Source organism: Colius striatus, chromosome 30, assembly GCF_028858725.1.
Source record: "Colius striatus isolate bColStr4 chromosome 30, bColStr4.1.hap1, whole genome shotgun sequence".
In the NCBI taxonomy this organism is placed as follows: Eukaryota; Metazoa; Chordata; class Aves; order Coliiformes; family Coliidae; genus Colius; species Colius striatus.
In genome coordinates this window covers 472,887-492,664 of record NC_084788.1, presented here as the reverse complement: position 1 = coordinate 492,664, position 19,778 = coordinate 472,887, and the positions used below count along the sequence as shown (strand labels likewise).

Below are 19,778 nucleotides of genomic sequence, written 5' to 3'. Positions count from 1 at the left end.
ATTTCTGGATTATAGATATAAATGAATGTGAAAGCAGTCCATGTGTCAATGCTGCCTGCAGGAACAATCTTGGATCTTTCAGTTGTGAATGTTCACCTGGCAGCAAGCTGGACTCTACAGGACTCATATGTATTGGTGAGTAATTCCTGCTGTTACTTTCGCTTTTTCTTATTAACTTGAAAACACTGATTGTTTAGATTAATTAAGCATAAAATAATGTATTTGGGTCATTTCCCTGTGATATAAGACACTATGTCTAGTTATGTACATGAGACCAAACTAACATGTACTAATTTGATTGCTCCTATGGGGGCAAGAACAAACTGAGAGGAAAATAATTCATGAGGATGCCCAAACTATGGTGAAATTGATGAAATACAGGTATCAATAGGTGGGAGAAAATGCAAATGTCTTATTATTAATAGGAATTATCTTGTCCTTGGGGAGAATGAAACTGTGAGTACAGCTGTAGATGACTAGTTTGGTATTTGTGAAACCATAAAGCAGAAATACCCATGCTATTCTTTGCCCACTTTTAAATCAGAGACAAGAAAGCAAGTAAAACTGGAGGAACATGTACTCATACAGTGACACAGGACAACCTGTAGTTTTTAGGGTTCAAGATATTCTTCACAAAGTGTGAAGACTGACTTTACTAGTTAAAAGAAAATGTTAATGCTTTTGCGTTATAGCACAGTCTCATATTTCTCTCATTTTGTAGGAAGCTGGTAAAGTTAAGTTGGACAGATCTGAGTTTGCTATAATAGCTGCCCCCGGGGAAGACATGAGTGCTCTCTTGGTTTTATGTATACACAGTGTGTATAGATATATAAAATAAGTACTGTTAGCATCCTATGAGGATTCTGTTGCATTGAAAAGAAGCAGAGCACTGCACAGATTTTATTGGAGCTAGCACCAGTAGTTGTCTGCAAGATGTCATTGTTATGTCAATGTCATTCCAACAATAATCATTAGGAGCCATTCATAATTGGTTTTTTTCTTGCCTTTCCAAAAAAAATCACAATAGATTGGAGACATCTGTACTTCTCAGGTCATCACAAGCTACTGTTGTTTCATCTTGTTTGTATAATATAATTGAAGTCATTGTAGGAGATAAGGGATAAAATGAATCAGTGTCATTAGTAACTAGATGATGCTAATTTTAAATATTTCTTTTAGATGGATTTGTTGATTGTTCTTGGTTCAACTTTCTTGCCTGCCAAGATTTTCTTAATACAGGAAACTGAATGCAAAGACTTAAGTTTCCATTAGCAATGCAGTCTCTCCATGCCTTAATATAGTTTTTAAGTGAATGTTAATTTTGTGCCTAAGCCTTCTCTTAGATTTGCTTGTAGCATCACTGGCCAGTAATGTTTGATGTTCTTTTTCTCTTTTTTTATATTATGTTAATTTATTGCTATCACCACACTAAGCTATGCTTTTTTTGTACTGCTTATTTCTGTTCTTATTGTGTTGTCACACCTGAGCATTACAGGTTCACTAAGGGACTACTTAGAACGGGTTTCTGGTTTTATTTTGCAAATGGTTTCCATTGGAATGTTTTCAACATGAGATTGCATTTGGCCTGAATATTAGTAATAATGAACATAGAATCATAGAATGGTAGGGGTTGGAAGGGACCTTTAGAGATCATCTAGTCCAACCCCCCTGCAGAAATAGGTTCACCTAGATTAGGTCGCATAGGAACATGTCCAGGCGAGTCTTGAAGACCTCCAAGGAAGGAGACTCCATACCCTCCCTGAGCAGCCTGTGCCACTGCTCCCTTACCCTCACAGTGAAAAAATGAAATTAAAATAAACATAAATAAAAACATAAATAAAAATTAAAATAAAACAGAAAATATAGACACAAAAAAACCCCTCCACGTGGTAAAATAGAAACAAATGAGAAAAAAAAAAAAGAAAAGCAAGTAAGAGCCATGTGTACACCATGAGCCTGATTGTTTTTCATGTGTACCAAAATTGTGTCAGGAGGAGTTTTCTGGACTACAGATGAGAATGTTAGGACTGAAGGGTTAGAAATACCGTTAATGCAAGACATACATATTTATACTACTAGAGGCCACTTGTATGTGTTCTGCCTTGGTAAAATTTCCATTGGAGTTGATAATGATGACAGAAGGGTAGACTGGCGTGTAAAAAAGTAAAGTGGGAAGTAACAGGTAGTTTACTGTGCAAAAAGCTTGCAGAAGCTCCTGTTGAATGTATACTACTTTAAATCTCTACAGTAGAGCAAGTTGTTTTTTGCCATTACCATTGTAGTGAAAGACTTGTATATTGAATGTATCTGCTTTAATTTCTTTAGCAGATTGCTCCTGTAAAACATTCCTGTATCATCAGATAGGACAAGCATTTGCCAAAACAGAGCTATCTGGCTTAAATACTGTCATGTTTTGGGAAAGTGGTGTATTCTTTATAAGAATGATTAAAGTAAGATAATGCAAAGTTATTTTTCACCAAACTCCCCTCTGGTTTTCCTTTATTTTCAGATGTGTTCTCATGTCAGAACCAGAACCAGTCCTTCATTACAAAAGGTTTTCTCTTGCTTGCTTGCCTACATCCCTGTTTTCTTGCCTCCCAGCTTTCTTTCCTCCCTGCCTTCTTTCTTTCCTATCTGCCTCCCTTCCCTTTCCTTCTCGCTTCCCTCCTGCCTTCTCCCTTCATTCCTTCTTCTCTCTCTCTCATTTTCTCTCCTTCTCTTTCCTTCTCTCTACTCCTCTTTCCTTCTCCTTCTCTCTTAATGACCATTAAAGATATTGAAATTGAAAATAGCACAGAATTTTTAAGTAAAACATGTGACAACAATATTAGAATAAGAAATTATTAACATCACATCACTGTTAATTTTATCTTTTAAGACTTGTTGCTCCAATGTATTTGTTGCTACTTGGTCTTACTGCTGATTTTCACCATCTTGTGGACTCAGGTCATGTACTGCATGTTAGACTGATCTTACACAGAGGTGCTATATGGCTGATGCATGTTCTTTACTCAGTTTGTGAGAAGACAACTTCAGTATGTCAGTTCCTCCGATTCCTTTGCACAGTTTGTCCTGCCTCAAGGCGGAAGAACCAGGCAGCCTGAGCCATTATCATCCATATTACCTGTAGAGATTGAGCATAGATGTGAGCCATTTGTATGTCTTCTGTAAACTTTCCTGGAAGAGAGAAAAAGTGACTTGCTCAGATTAGAGTCAGGATTTAAGTCAGAACATTTGTGCTTAAATTTTAGCTCAAGAATCCAGCAAATTAGAGTTATTAATTTAGCAGTTACAATAAAAGCATTCAGAAGAAAATGTTGACATATTTTGCATTTATTTTGCTTGCACATTGACAATGTTTACAATAGTGAGGCTGCACTCAGAGGAGAAAAAGTAGAATTGTTTTTGAAATACAGCTTTTTTTGGTACAACTATTGCATTGCTTGTAGAGTAGGGATACTGCTGTTTGTGCTTTTTGAGTTAGGCATTTAATATATGCTTTTTATGCATACTTTAGTCATGATTTGTGGTATTTATACAATGCACAGTAAGTAGGCTACCATCTGCCTGTAGTATGTGTATATTCTTCAAGCCAGAATCAAAGAGATACATGCCACAGAAAGAATGCTTTGATGCTGGATAATAACTTTTTCAACAAAGCAAATGTCCATTGTAGATTTATATAAAACACAGAGAATACACTTACAGCCTAAAAAAGATAACCCAAGCAGACTCTGGTGGGATAATGTAGATGCAGTTGATGTGAGGAAAGTCACATGCTAATTTGTATAATTTAAATAATTTTTGAGCTGTTCATTTGATTTTTTTCACCCTGTAAACTTGGCTTCTAAAAGAAATAATACTGAGCTCAAGAAACTTCTAGCAAATAAGGCAGTGGAAGCATTTACATTTTGGTAAAAAGCAGAGACACCAACATGTTGGCAGCAAGCTGGATGTGGCAGAAAAGAACAGCTAAAGAACCTATATTCCCTCTCCCCATGTTGGTTTCCAAATGTGGGACATATGATGACCATGGACATGCTCATCCTGTTACTGGCTAAGAGACAACCCAGCTAATGACTGTTCAGGATTTGTGTTTGGTCTTGCTATGCTGACCCAGGTGTTGACTGTTAGCTGAAAGCTGATAAAGGAGTGGAAAAGTTGCCTTTTCCACTCTTCTATACCCATTGTTGGTTTGTGCACTTGTGTAAGTTTGGTGTTCTGCCACGTTTGGTGCCACTGTTAACCTTACCTAAATCTTACAACTGGTTTGCACTTAACTGTTAAAGAAGTCCATTGCACAGTTTCTACGGCTGACAACCTAGGAGATTCAGAGTGAGAGAAAGGCAAGAGCGCCTGGATTTCATAATCCACTGGTTTAGGCAGTCAGCTGGAAGGAGGTGTCCTAGGTTGTGATACCTGCTTTTCTTGTAGCTGGTTTATTTTAGACTAAACAGTCACTTGATACAAAAATCTGCTGTAGTATCTGGAGGAACCCTGTTAGCTGTGAGACCTGAGTTATTCTATGAAATGCCTCAAGCAATGCGCTCTAGTGCTTACTTTTAATGATACTGCTATTCTTCTCCACCACTTCTAAACTAAAAATGTGTACCAAATCATACTGATGGAAGATTTCCTTGTAAAACAGAGCCTGTGCTCTATTCTGTCTACTGATGGCACAAAAATGGCCTGCCAGCGTGTTTGGCTGTGACAGTTCCCTATTGTTTTCTCTTCCACTGCAGATAGCCTAAAGGGGACTTGCTGGCTTAATATCCAAGACAGTCGCTGTGAAGTCAACATCAATGGTGCTACACTGAAATCTGAATGCTGTGCTACCTTAGGAGCAGCTTGGGGCAGCCCATGCGAGCGATGTGAATTAGGTACGACTCTTATATCCTGCACCTTTAGAGAGAAGAGGGGAAGTACTACTGGATAGATTCTTCTCATTTTCTTTACAGAAAACAAAGACACAACAAATAATACCCTATGAAATTACATTGTCTTATTTAGCAGCATTTGTGACCTCCACTATCAGAGATTATTGTAATAAGTCTGAAGCTACAAGAAAATAACACGAGAATAATACATATGTTTTGTCTCCAAAGGAATTGTGTATTGAGGTAGGGAAGCAAGGACTACCATATAAAGTGAAATGTTTGGTAAAGTCCTGAGGACTTTTTATGTTGCAGACTGCTAACACTTTTTCCAGCTGTTTTCAAACAAATAGCTTATGTACAGTTATTGCAGGGTAGCATGACTATTAGATTACAGGGCTAGGTCAAGAAGTTGGAAGTAGGAATGCTAACTGTGTGCTCTAGTTTGTCGAAAAAATACTGTTCTGCATTCTCCTCATAAAGTTTAAATAATGCCACTTGCAGATGGATGTTTTAGCCTTCCATTTATAACAATAACTGTGGGCTTGTGTATCCCATGTAACAAGCATGCTGCAAACAATATCCCACAGAAGTCTGAAATGTGCAGCACTGCATCAAGCAAAGATACTACTTTAGACTCCAGGAAGCAGCAGAGTGAGGTTAGACTTGTAAAACTAATAAAAATGTAATCAATCTAGATAGCTAATTATCTCAGACTGGGTAGACTTCATATTTAATTTCCTGTTCTCTATCTAGCTAAATTTCAGCAAGCTTTCATATGACTACATATGAGACTACATTTTACATGTGAGGCTACATTTTACCTGTATATCCTAAAATAATGTCACAGCTCAGATGCTTTATATAGCTATGGTGGAAGAAAAGCCTTTAGTGGTAACTGACATCACTAAAGCTTTAAATCTTCAGACTACTTTACAGGAAGTTTACCTTCCAGCTAGATCTGAGTGCAGTGATTGATATGATTAGATGCTGAGCATTCTGGTCTCCACTGAGGAGAGCACATGAGAAAGTGGCTGTCTAAGATCTAGTATCCTCAACTATTCCCTTGTTTTAAGTAACACGTATGAGTTAGTACTTCTCTTGATTGAGACTAAAGCACTCACCACCTTGTACAATTACCAAATTATCAAATTAGTACAAATTATCAGAGATTTCTGAAGAGACATTTATTTTAAAATTATTTATGCCTATGTTCTGTTATTCTGAAGCAGTAATGTATCTTTCTAACTTGATTCCAGACACAGCTTGCTCAAGAGGATTTGCCAGAGTGAAGGGTGTTACCTGTGAAGGTGAAGTTTTTGTGTCTTACTCAAGATGTCACTTTTTTTTTTCCCTTTGAAAATGAGATTGAAGGGAATTTATTATGTTGGTTTTGTCAGATATAAGCATAGTGACCTGAGATAAATGCCTTCACAGTTACTGTTTGCAAGTGTTTGTGGGAGAATATCAAAACTGTGCAGAGAAAATGGAACTCCTCCTTCAAAATAATTAAATTCCTCTAGTACTTCTCTCGGCCTTATCCATCATCTTGTCTTAGAATGTGGTATCTTAGTGCCCTGTGACTTGAATATCTTGCAAGAATCCCTTGAGACTGAGCCAGGTGCATGTTCAGAACCACATTCAGACACTAATACGGTATAGATGTAAGCCTCTTACTTTCTTTCATGTAGCTTAAGTTCTCAATAGAGCTGTCTCCCAACTCTTTGTTTCTCCAACAGATGTAAATGAGTGTGATGTTTTCCCTGGAGTTTGTCCCAATGGGAGGTGCATTAACAGCAGAGGTTCATTTCGCTGCGAATGCCCTGAAGGTCTGACACTGGACGGAACAGGGCGAGTATGTTTAGGTAAGAGCACACTCAGTTCTTCCACCTTTTCAGATGTGTCCATCAGTTGTCCCAAATTATTCTAAAAAAGATGTGAAAGGATGTTTGGTTCATTTCAGAATTCCTTCAGAAGCAGTTTGTTAAGCATATATTTTAGTGTATGCCTGCTTAGATAGCCAATGATTGTGCCAGTTCAGGGAGGAGCTGTGAATCCTTCAGGGGAATATGAATATTTGTGTTAAGACTGCCCTTATTCTGACTCCCTTTGGTGGGCAGAAAGACCTAACTCAGGTTGAGAAGTAGTCAGCTAGTCAACCAGCAGCTTGTCACGCAATGTGAACAGTTCTCTTCTCTACTTCTGTCTAGTCGTTTTGTGAAACTTATACTGCCTTGTAGCAGGAATATGCAGGGACAAACTGGGCTGTTTGAGAGTTGTCAAAATGTAAATAAAAATAAAACTTGATCTTTGTTCTACAGATTAATATCTAGTACAGACAAAACATGATGTCTTAGAAGATTACATTTATCTAGGAAAGGCTTCAGGTATAAAAAATACTGAACACTTGAATAAGTTTAAGAAGACAGGAGTAACCATTCTGTAGCAAAGCAAATACAGTGTTATTAATCTGCATCTTTAGAAATGGTCAGAAATGTAAAAAGACAAAGTCAAGTTACTGGATGTTTAGCATAGCTTCTGGAATTCATGTCAGTTTTTCTTATGAGTTCTAAGGACTGTAAAATACTACCACTGACAGCATCAGGCCTTGCTCCATGTCAAGAATTTCCCTACTCTAATCATTACTTTTTTTATTTCAACAGTGTTCTGTTTCCCCGAATAGATGCAAATTTAAGCAAACACTTTGCTTTAATTACACTGTGTCTTACCAATAGCTATTACAGTTACAAAGCAGTGAGGGGGTTTTTTGATATTAATGTAATTCTGGAAGTGTTTTTAAAAGAAACAGAATTTAAAGTGAAGCAGGTGTGCATAATCAGCATGAATGTCTCAGAAAAAAACCCACAAAAAAGCTCAAAACCAAGTCATACCATACAGCTTTGCAACTTAGCTTTTACTTGATATTTCACCCCCCACACTCCAAACTTAGCAATTCTGTAGCCAACCAGTGGCATATGTGGCCATCAACCCTGTATTATGTCTCAATGAGAAATTTGATAAGGATGGTGTGGCTTTAATTGTGCTCCATAGATAACAAAGGAGCCACTTTCAAAGAAGACACAGGATTCCTTTACCCTCTGAGTTCCCTTTTTATAATTTTAATGAAAAAATGAGCTTTTATATTGCAAGGTAGGTGACTTTGCCTTTGCTACACAAGTGCTGTGCACTATGTCGTGTGGTTTTGATATTTATTTCCTGCAGGATCTAGTACAGTGTTTTGAGTGCAAACAAGTATTTACTAGCGGTATGTTTGCCAAATCTCTGGAAATGAGAATAAGTAGGATCTTGATGTGAGATAGCTTACGGAAAGCCATGAGTATTCTTTGAACAACTTTGATTTCTTATACTTACTTCAAACTTCAGATATGCGCAGGGTTAATTTGTATTATAATTCTGCACAACTTTAAAAGGGTTACGTGGAGAACATGTAAGCAGCTCATCTGTGTTATTTTTAGACCTCACATCTTTTCCAAAGCTTTTTGCACTTAGCACTGAAGAGTTCTGTTAGGTTTGCTAAAGCCTAACTTCTAGTCCAGTATATCATATAAAACAGTAATGCTTGTATTTATCCTGAAGGTATAGCTTGACCTCCAGTCCATTTCAGTCATGGCAGAAGGCTTTAGAATATGTCCAGGAGTTATTTTATTAGACGTAATGTGTCCTTGTGAACTTCCTTACAGGCTGAAAATAACTCTCTTTTCCTGAGTAGTGTTTAAGCTGCTAATAAATTTCTGTTTAGTATCACAGGCACTGTCTCTAGCACTGCTACAACTGATTCTGTCCATTTTCCATTATCGGTATTATTTGACAGATTTTTTTAATTTGGGTGTGGAAATTCTCCTATGTTGCAGGAATTAGCATGTGAAGACTTAGCTCATTTTTTTAATACAATTTTTTTTATATTAACAAGTGGTGAAATATTTTCTAAAGATGTGAAACTATTTATTGAAATAGAGGAAAAGCATGGAATCTACTGATACTTTCAAATGGGTTGTTATTGTTTTGTACTGTATGTGAGACAGCAAAACTGTTTTTCCTGTGTAAACCAGTCTGTGGGACTGTTCCTGACAATTGGATATGCAAGTTCAGGTTTTGCCTGCACACTTGGTTGATCTATCTTTTGACTGACCCAGTTTTCTGCAAATATGGGACCCTTGAATACGCCTATAATTAATTTTTCTGGAAAACATATTCTTTTCTTCTGCTAACAGGTGTTAAATTGAGCCTAACATTTGTCAGCATTTCTTGTCTGTGTACCTTATGTTATCAAATTAACTTGATATTATTATTAAATTAATAATACAAACATATATAGGCATTTTTTTTCCATGAATGCAGCTAAATTTGGAAACCGTAATATGTGATACAGTAAAAATATACGTGTTTCTATCCTATTAAATACATGTTGAAAAATATAAAGCACAGTCTTGGTCAGAGTAATGGTATATACTAATATTGGGAGACAACAAAAGACACGCTTGTACTTTTACATGGATAACAGAGGTCAAAAAAGTTTTAAGTACCATGCACTATTAGCAACTTCAAATGGTTGAACATTGTGCAGAAGCGATGAGTCTTGAGCAGAAACCTGTCTTCTAGAAAATAAGCCTCACGTGTATTCATGCTTCAGAAGTAGATTCTTCTGAAAAACAGAAGAGGTAAAATGCCTATTTTTTGTTGTAAAATGAGCAGATATTCGCATGGAGCAATGCTACCTGAAATGGGATGAAGATGAGTGCATTCAATCTGTGCCTGGCAAGTTTCGTATGGATGCCTGCTGCTGTGCTGTGGGGGCTGCCTGGGGCTCTGACTGTGAGGAGTGTCCTAAGCCTGGCACCAAGGAATATGAGGCCCTATGCCCCAGAGGTCCTGGTTTTTCCAACAGAGGAGACATTCTAACTGGCAGGCCATTTTATAAAGGTAAGAGTTCATTCTTGAATCTAAAATTATAGGTATATCTGGATGAATATTCTAAGCAAATGTCAGGATTTGTGTCTATGTATGTTATGTACTTGAGAGGTGTTATAAAGGTGTTTTCCTGAAAAAGCTGACCTTACAGGTGAGGAACTCTCTGCTTGCTTGATATTTCAAGAGTGTTACAGGAGCCTAAAAGGAAAACATTCAAAGTTTGAATTTGGTACAGAGAAAAAAGAAATGGCGATGGCAGGATTGAAGGGAGGGGAGCCCTAACAGATGATGATAACAGAAAACATGTACCTTTTTAAGGTAGTGCTTTGCAAAGAGTGAACTGTGGGTCAGATGAAGTTCCATACAGTCAGGGAGTTGAGATGTCTCAGCCTCAGTATGAGTCACTCGTGTACTGCTAGTCCCTGTGGGATGTTCCTTCCTCAGCATGGACTACCTACAGGTCACATCCCTCAAGGACCTCCCTACCCTAGTGTCTGCACGTTGGTCAAGATTCCTCAGAAGTGTCTCTGCACCACCATGCATCCTTCATTGGCCACTATCCCTCAGGCAGTTCTGCCCCTGTCACTTGTAGGCCACAGTCTCTCAGGCATATGCCTGTCCTGGCATCAGTCACCAACAGCTGCAGTCCCACAGGGGTATCCCTGCCCTCATGTGGGTCTTCCACAGGCTGCAGTCCCTTAGCTGTGTTTCTACCCTGACACAGATCCTCCAAAGGTGGCAGTCTCTCAGGGTTTCCTTCTGAGATATGGAGTTCTGCTTTCTGAGTATCTCCAATAGTGTCTCCAGCGATGTCCTGTCCTGCATGCTGCCTCATTTTCTTTTTTCCGTTGTCCTAATGTGTGTAGGGGGAGGCCTTCCAGTCCTCTGCAACCTAAACGCTGCGTTTTACACCCAATTCAATTGGTAAGAGGGAACAGGAAGTACCCCTTACTTGTGATTTTTGTGCCTAAGAATGCTCTTCTCTTTTGTTTTTATTTCACAGATATCAATGAATGTAAAGTGTTCCCTGGTATGTGCATGAATGGTAAATGCAGAAACACAATTGGAAGTTTCAAATGTAGATGTAACAATGGGTTTACTTTAGATATGGAGGAAAGAAACTGTACAGGTAAGTCTTGCATTTTTCACAGTTTTTCCTAGAATCATGGAGTAGTCCAAGTTGAAAAGGACCTTAAAAGATCATCTTTTCCAACTTTTTGTGGGAAAAGAATCCTAGGTGTGATTATCTAGCACCCTGTCCATGCTGAAACCATCCAGTCGTGGTCAGAGTAATGATGGAGACATGTCACATCCCTTGGGCATTTTAAAGAAACCTGAACTTGTTGTATAACTTGGTGATCTGGAAACTTCAGTGTCTAAGAACTTAATATTTACACCGAATGACTGGCTATCTGAAGTTTGCATTTCAGAAAGTGATTCTGCATGTAGCATTCTTCTTGTACACATACATTAGCAATATTTTTAAGTGGTGCTAAAGAAGCCTGGATTATTCTGTCAGTACAACCTGAAAAATCAATAAGGATCAAAACCAAGTTCAGTGTTTTAAGTGGATTAACTTAACTTCCGTTCCTTACTCTCTGGTCATTGAATTAGTAAATGAATTTAGAGACTCTGCTGCAAATTAATTTTCATTTAGATCTGATAGCCAAGCACAGAGAGTCACCTCTGCAATTCTGATATCAATGCAACATTAACTCAAGGAGGGACATGCATTTAAATTAAACTTTAATATTTTATTTACTGCCTGGAAAAACTAAAATAGAAGATAAACTTGATAGTTTTCTGGTTACGAGAATCTGGATGCCTGCATTGTGGGTGGCTCTGTCCTGAAAATGAAGGAGGTTTTGTTATACCACACAAGCATCTACGAGTAATATGAAGTGTGGGTGGTAAGGCATGTTAGCTGAGGTTGGTCTGGATGTTAACATTGCCCTAACTGGTGATTTCCGTATTTTTATAGTGATTGCATTGATGAGAAATGCCTTTAACAATTTTTATTTCTAAACTAGCAAGACTAGGTCAGAAAAAGTCTCCCTACAAAGCTTTTTTCTGTTCTGTTTTCATTGAAAGTTTGTTCTGATGAAAATGTTCTTCTAAGCAGCTGTACAGAATCAAGTTATATATTACATAGAAGACTTTTTTGTTGGTTTAAATTAGCAATAAAATGTTTTATAAGGTCTGCAAGAGGCCAGATCCTCTGTAACATCCCAGGCCTACCACATGGGTTACCATCCAACACCTCCACACATCTGTGTGTGAGGAATGAGCTGTCTTCACCCTCCAGAAGCCTGGCCATGGCAAGTGACATAGAGGCAATGTGCTGAAATAAAATAACTGTTTCTAACGTTTGTCAGTTTCTTTAGTTAAGAGTATACTAAGCCTTTCCTCAACCTCTTACACAAATTACTTTACTGCTGAGCTCACCAACTTACTGCAAACATGTTGATGCTCTTCTCTGATTTCTTGCTACCTGGGCTTCTTGGACTACAGAACCTATTCTATGTCCTATCATGGACTAATGTCTTCATTGTCTCAAGTATTCTGTTATTCTCGAAATAACTTCACAATTTATAGATAGGTAAAAACTAATGACAAATTGGTTAATGAAGCTGAATGTATAGTGGAGAATATGAAACGAGGCATTGGACCCTACTTCACAAAAACACTGAATGGTCGGTAGAGTAAGAAAGAGAGAAGTCTGGAGAGATGTGAGGAGACAGTAGATTAACAGGCTACTAGTTCTTCTTTCAAGTTGTCTCCTACAACAGTGACCTATTTTGCCAGGTCATATCCCTATTACAAATTTCTTTTCTAATTTCTTGTCTCACTACCAGTATGTCTTACAAAGAACTCTGCCTTCTCTTTTAACTTCTACAAGCCTGCTAGAGTTCTCCACAGGAAGTTTCATTCAAACTTCATTCAAATAAAATCACCAGTGAACTGTAAATCTAACTTTCAAAGGAACTGCTTTAATTCCCAATGGAAAGGATACATTATAATGTTTATAAAGCTAATACTGGGTCAATATCTTTATAAACAATTTAATATCAGTGAGTTGGTACCATGGAGTCAGTTGGTGTCTCTGGAATAATAACAACTCAGAATTTGTTAGTAATTTCCTTAAAAATCTAACCTTAGATTACACTTAGTGGAAGCTTAATGTTGTATAGTTTAATCCATAGTTGAGAGCTCTGAATCAAACAGAATTACAGAACCTTAAAAAGTTGGAAGAGATCTCTAGAGATCATCCAATCCAACTTCTCCTGCCAGAGCAGGACCACCTAGAGCAGGTCACACAGGAACTCGTCCAAGTGGATTTAGAATGTATACAGTGAAGGAGACTCCACAACCCATCTGGGCAACCTGCTCCAGTGTTCCCTCTCCCTTGTTTGGGTCGTGAATCTTTCACAGTCTGTTTCACATAATCAGATACCTATTTAGCTATTAAATTAATCTAATTTTCTCTGATTATTTATATCCTAATTTCTATAGATGTAATTTACCAAGTGTGCACTGCTGAAAAAAGCAGGATAACCTTAAACTCTTATTTTTCTAAAATAGACATTGATGAGTGCCGGATCTCCCCAGACTTATGTGGAAGTGGTACTTGTGTCAACACTCCTGGAAGCTTTGAGTGTGAGTGCTTTGATGGTTATGAAAGTGGATTTATGATGATGAAGAACTGTATGGGTAAGTGTTGCCAGGATGACCTGGAGTCTGTCCATTTACTGCACAAAGCCTCACTGTACTCTGTACTACACTGACTCTGCTCCACTGTACCCTTCGTATGTGTAATTATTGTCACTTCTTGAACAAATGAGACACAGATAACTGAACTATGCATAAAGCTTTACTTATTCTTTTTTGTGCTAATTATTTTTATACATTTCTGTATAGATATTTCAGTATGGCAGCAACTACACATGCATGTAGTTTAAAAATGGCTAATGAGATACCCAGACATTTGGTAAAGTTAGGAATAGAAGGCTGGGTTTTCAAAAGTAGCATGATTTAAATTTTCCTTGATTCTTCTGGAACTTGAGAGAGAGCATCTCCTGAAAAATCACATCTCCTTGATATGGCCAAAGTTGTGAGAATAGGTATGGAGACACCAAAAGTTACTAGTCACCTTAAAAAATCATGCGTCTGTGTTGTGGAATACTTCATGAAATACATTATAAAATACATAGTGAAAAAGCTTGAGATTTTCATCTAGATATGTGGCTGAGTAGGTTCTCTTCCTTGCCTTTCTTGAAGAGTGGATTAACATTTCCGCTCACCCTAAAAATCCTTGCCTAATTTCCATTTTCAAGAATGGTCAGGAATGACTTGAAAATTATATTGGCAAGCTCCTTCTCAACACTCAGTGGATCTTTTCCATGTCCTTTGCCAGCAGTTCCCTTCTCTCGTTTCCCCTCATCTTTTCACCGCTGCTGCTACACCCTTCACATTCCTTGCCAGGGTCAACTCCTGGTGACTTCAGCTTTCCTAATGCCATCACTGCACACTCAGTGCCTCTGTACTTCTCCTGCATCATTTGTCCCTGCTTCTGACAATTTTCATGCTTCCTTTTTTTGTTTGAGTTTTGTCAGGAGATTTTGTACTTCTAATTGAACTCAAATAAGTGGTCCTATGCTCCTGTGTGCCAGAAGGCTGTGCATACCTCCTGTCACTTTTTCTTGATTTCCTGAAGATTGTTATGCTTTCAGACTCCAAAAGTCTGATAAAAAATCATTGTCTGAATCACAGATGAACATAACAAAGAAGCTCAACTGTGGAAGCTGGATAGCTTGCATGAAAGACAGAGCACTAATGCAGAGAGTCAATGGTGGAGGTGTGTTATCTGTAAGATAGAGGCAGGAAAATAAGATGTCACATAAATAAGCAGAGAGTGAAAAGATAAGAACAGAAATGAATTCTTGAGACCCTTTTGCAGGAGCTAAGAAAGGGAGTGCATAATGTTCAGTGAAAACATTTTGGAGCTGAGAGGACTATAGATGTCGAATTCTATCATCAGAGAGGTTTGCTCCTCATGTGAATAATCTCCAAAGCCCCATGATTAGCTTTTGTCTGGGTGTTTTTACTGTTTTGAAAATTTCATCACATGAATACATCGTTCTAAATGGGAACCATCCAAACAGTTGCTGTCTTGTCTTGTAGAATACTTAATTTTGAATGATGAATGGCTGTTTTTCTTGAGGGGAAAACCACCTATTTTTGGAGTTAATAATGTATAGGTTTTTTGTTTGACCAGCAGCACTGCTTCACTTAAATCTTTTTATTTATGACCTTAAGATTTTGTCATTTAGAGACACTGAAGAACTGGTTTTCTCTTTGTGGCTCCTCAACAATGATTTTGTATTTGTTTATTTTGCTCTCTTTGCAGATATTGATGAATGTGAACGCAATCCTCTGCTGTGTAGAGGTGGCACGTGTGTGAACACCGAAGGGAGTTTTCAGTGTGATTGTCCTTTGGGGCATGAGCTGTCACCATCACGTGAGGAATGCATAGGTGAGTTTCAGCTCAGAATAATAGTCTTCTGCTTTGAAGAGAGGTCATTTGTGCTATGTAAACTTCTTGTCTCTGGCAAGGGTGAGGTCTCAGGAGTATCTTCCACAAATTCATACTCCTCCTATAAAATCTCCAGTGCCCTTAAGGCTGTTGATTTCAAAGAGCTTCTTAGGGATTATTTAACAACTCAAAGGACCATATATCTCATATTAGCAATTTACAAGTGAAATACATGGAAACAGAAAGTAAACTTGTGGTCACAAAAAAGTATTGTCCCTTACTGAAATGCAGCTCTTCTTTTTGCACACAAAGCCCAAAAAAGGTGGGGAAAAAAAGCAAAAAACATTCCATATGTTATCTCTTTGGTTGCCATGTTTGATGTGTAGCTGCTTCAAGAGTTAGTTTAAGCCAGTGGATTGTGCACTTAATGCTCACACACCAGAAAAAAACATGAACCTTTGGGCACTGGCTTAAACATACCATTCAAAGCTTCATGCCTTGAACCGGAACATGCTAAGAACAAGAAAGAAATTGAAAATGCCTTTAAAGATATTAGTTTAAAATATTACTTCTCACTCTCTTTCTCTTGACATTTGAGTAATTAAAGTCTTAATTCTTAATACGAATGAATTATTCTTTTCCAGATGTAAATGAGTGCTCGTTAAGTGATAGTCTGTGCAGAAATGGCATGTGTGTGAACATGATTGGAACATACCAGTGTTCCTGTAACTCTGGATACCAAGCCACCACTGACAGACAAGGCTGCATAGGCAAGTGTTGTATACCTTCAGCTATGTATTTATGCTTCAGTGTATATTGTTTCATTTGTTTTATTGTTTTATTTAATTTCATACCTTCCTTTTGAAACTGAGCAGGGCCATCTTCTCATCTGCTGTTAAGCCTGTCATGAACTACTGCGGATCCTTCTTTAACCTTAGAAATACACAGAAGACATGAAAAGATTTTACTGTACTGAACTTTGCAGAATACTTCAGGAAAAAATATTCTTAATTAAAATCAGAGGCATGATCTGATTTCTTGATCAAGCAAAAACATATCCATACATTGATAGTTCCTCTTTCATTTCTCTTTATTATTTACATCTGTTAAATCTTTCACTATAATGCTGAATTATGTAGTTGTCATCACACTGGGAAGGAGAACAGAGGTATTGTATTTGGTTTTCTTTTAATTTTTTTTAATTATGTTTGTGCTACATTTCAAGCTTTAATGAAACCTAAGTTTCAGGACTTCCCTTTCTTTCTTTCTAGATACTATACTTTGCACTTATAAGTAAGTATAAGTAATAGTAATGAACAGAAACAAGAACTAAAAATAGCCATTTGCTCCCACAGATGAAAATGCAGTGGAGAGAGGGAAAGCTCAACAAAATATAAGTCAATCAGTAGAGTGAAAATAAAAATTCAGAATTTCGTCACTGATAAACTGTTCCATTGGCTAAGTAGAATGGCAAGAGACAATGACTTTTCCTTATAAAGGCATACTTACTCCTACTAATGTTACTTCCCCAGATATTGATGAATGTATAATAATGAATGGAGGCTGTGACACCCACTGCACTAACTCAGAAGGCAGCTATGAATGTAGCTGCAGTGATGGCTATGCACTAACACCAGATATCAGGACATGTGCAGGTAGGTACCACCATCTGAAGAGTGCTAGCATCATTTCTTTCAGCCAGTATGAACATGATATTCTTTCAGCCCATCCATACCAAATTGACAGAATTATTACAGTGCCCTCTTTTTCCCCCTGCCCCAGATATTGATGAATGTGAAAACAATCCAGATATCTGTGATGGTGGGCAATGTACTAATATTCCAGGGGAATATCGTTGTCTCTGTTTTGATGGATTTATGGCTTCTATGGACATGAAAACTTGTATTGGTAAGTAGCTGTATGTACCAAATTGAATGCAAGTCTAAAAATTCAGTGGGTACCGTTTTAGGATGTTTTACTGACTCCTTGAATTTGAGTAGTGAAACTATGTGTATAAGAAAAAATATGTGTAGCTCTTTCTTGCCTATGACCATAAATGTCAGGGAAGTTAGAAAAATTCTTGCAAAGTCCATAAAGGTGAATCAAGACACACAGTTCCAAAAGTGACTTAATTGTAATGACAGAATTCTCATAAAACATCTCTGTTGAGAAGAGACTATGTGAGTGCCCCAACATTTTCTTCTGTGTCTTGTGAATATTTTAGTTATTCCCTCAACTACAGAAAGTTACTATGAGTAATTACAAAGGAAACTAAAATAAAAGTATGTCTTCCAATGAACATAACCTTTTTAGTTTATCTTGGTATTTATGTAAAGTACTTACTTTTTACATTTACTATTATGTTTTATGTGTTTCATATTTGGCTATGCTAGTAACATCTTTTTATACTTTGTAAGCATCTGTCAAACCTTCACTTTACTCTTGTGCACACTCACACAGACAAGTGCTGAGGAGAAACTAGTTATTTGTAATGCTGAGCAAAGGTGTTTTGTCTCCTTTCTTCACAGAATTGCCGCGGTTGGAAAAAAACCTTTAAGATCATCAAGTCCAACCAGTAACCTAACACTCCCAGGCCCATCAGTAAACTAAACTAAACCAATACATATCTGTCAGTAGATAATATCAGTACAGGAAAAGTAATCATTTTACTGTATAAATGCTTTGAAAGAAAATTACAACCCTACTGTGATTGTGAATGTGTTTTTAAAAAATACTTTAAATTATATTTGTAAGAAGTAATGGGCTTCTTATCATCCAATAATTAGCATTCTAAACAACTTAGAAAACAATTTATTTGGGCTACACGTTCATCCTTACTTTTTTTTAGCGAACTGAGAAAATATGGAATGAAATGGCAGAAATATGCTATGGTAAAGATTAACAAATGGCACGTGTTGTAGTGGTGGACTATGCTTCTGGTATTTTCAACTGAAAATATTCCAAAAAGATAAATATCCTCCTACATGACAGTAATGTTCAACTAATGATGGATTTATGTGCACTTACAGATGTGAATGAATGTGATTTGAATTCCAACATCTGTATGTTTGGGGAATGTGAAAACACTAAAGGTTCCTTCATTTGTCACTGTCAGCTAGGATATTCAGTCAAGAAAGGGAGCACTGGATGCACAGGTAAAATTAATTTCCAGTATATATGTCATGGTGTGTACATTTCAGGGTAAAATAAATTGAACAGATGTTCACATATAAGTGAAATATTAGTATGTGTACGTAATAGTAAATATAAGATTAAGCATCTGACATTTGTCAACACGTATCCTCAGTTTGAAAAGATATGTTCTTTGACAAATGTCAACATGATATGAGAGACTCCTTATAAAACTGCAATTTTAAAGGCTTTTGTCAATATAGACAGGGAAATATCTGTGATATAAAACATAGCTTGGGTGGGCAAAGCAGCATTTTTATTATATCAGAATTTTATCAGTGCTCATTTGTCATATATACTTAACAGATGAGCTCATAGAATCATAGAATATTAGGGGTTGGAAGGAACCTTTAGAGATCATCCAGTCTTATCTTCCTGCAGAAGCAGGTTCACCTAGATCAGGTCACACAGGAACACGTCCAGGCGGGTCTTGAAGACCTCTGTCAACTAAATCTGTAGGAATGTCCCTCTAGTCTTAAGAACAGGACACAAGGAAAAAGAAGAACAAAAAAAAACATTTAAAAAAGATGATGTAAAAGGGAAGTATGTGACATCCATGCTAACAAATTTTAAAGATTCATAGTCAGTCAGTTGCAAACTCTCTGAATTCCTGTGATAGTTAAGCAATAGCATGCTGGGTCCACTGCATTCAGGAAGCTAAGTACATGCAAAATTATTCTCCTGGAGAATTTGACAGAATTTCTCCTGTATTTTGTTCTTCAAGAATTAATTACCAAAACCTTGGACTAATCATTTTTATAACTGAAATGTGCATCTGCTTGTACACCCAAAGATTACATCCCACTTTGAGATATATAAAAACCAACATATTTAATATGTCTGGAAAATAGTGTTAAATTCAAACTGGAAGGCAGTTGCAGGAAGGCAGGCTAATTTTGTCATGTTTGCAAACAACAAACGAAATGAAAATACAATTGTAGGTATATTTTATTAATGTATTATAAGAAATAATTTGGTTGAATTGGTCTGTAGTCTTAAACATTTGTTTCTTAAAGGACTGCAAACCTATACAGTGGAAATAAGCAACATGTAAAAAGCATATAGTTTGTAATACTCAGATGCTCCTGATGTAAATAGTAATAGTTTATTTTGTGCTTATAGATGTGGATGAATGCGAAATTGGTGCTCACAACTGTGACATGCATGCCTCGTGTGTCAACTTACCAGGAAGTTTTAAATGTAGCTGCAGAGAAGGGTGGGTTGGAAATGGCATTAAATGTATTGGTAAG

General features: G+C 37.2%; 1 protein-coding gene across 1 annotated transcript in view; it reads left to right on the top strand.

Annotated features, from left to right (window-relative positions):
* Positions 1-19,778, top strand: part of FBN2 (fibrillin 2) — a 151,749-nt gene that overhangs the window by 86,323 nt on the left and 45,648 nt on the right. Inside the window, exons 20-32 of the mRNA XM_062016448.1 lie at positions 16-135; positions 4,743-4,880; positions 6,134-6,184; positions 6,614-6,739; positions 9,588-9,815; positions 10,807-10,932; positions 13,386-13,514; positions 15,211-15,336; positions 15,981-16,106; positions 16,869-16,991; positions 17,119-17,244; positions 18,366-18,491; positions 19,651-19,773. Of these exons, the coding sequence (XP_061872432.1) occupies positions 16-135; positions 4,743-4,880; positions 6,134-6,184; positions 6,614-6,739; positions 9,588-9,815; positions 10,807-10,932; positions 13,386-13,514; positions 15,211-15,336; positions 15,981-16,106; positions 16,869-16,991; positions 17,119-17,244; positions 18,366-18,491; positions 19,651-19,773 (1,668 nt within the window). The remainder of the gene's footprint in view (positions 1-15; positions 136-4,742; positions 4,881-6,133; positions 6,185-6,613; positions 6,740-9,587; positions 9,816-10,806; positions 10,933-13,385; positions 13,515-15,210; positions 15,337-15,980; positions 16,107-16,868; positions 16,992-17,118; positions 17,245-18,365; positions 18,492-19,650; positions 19,774-19,778) is intronic.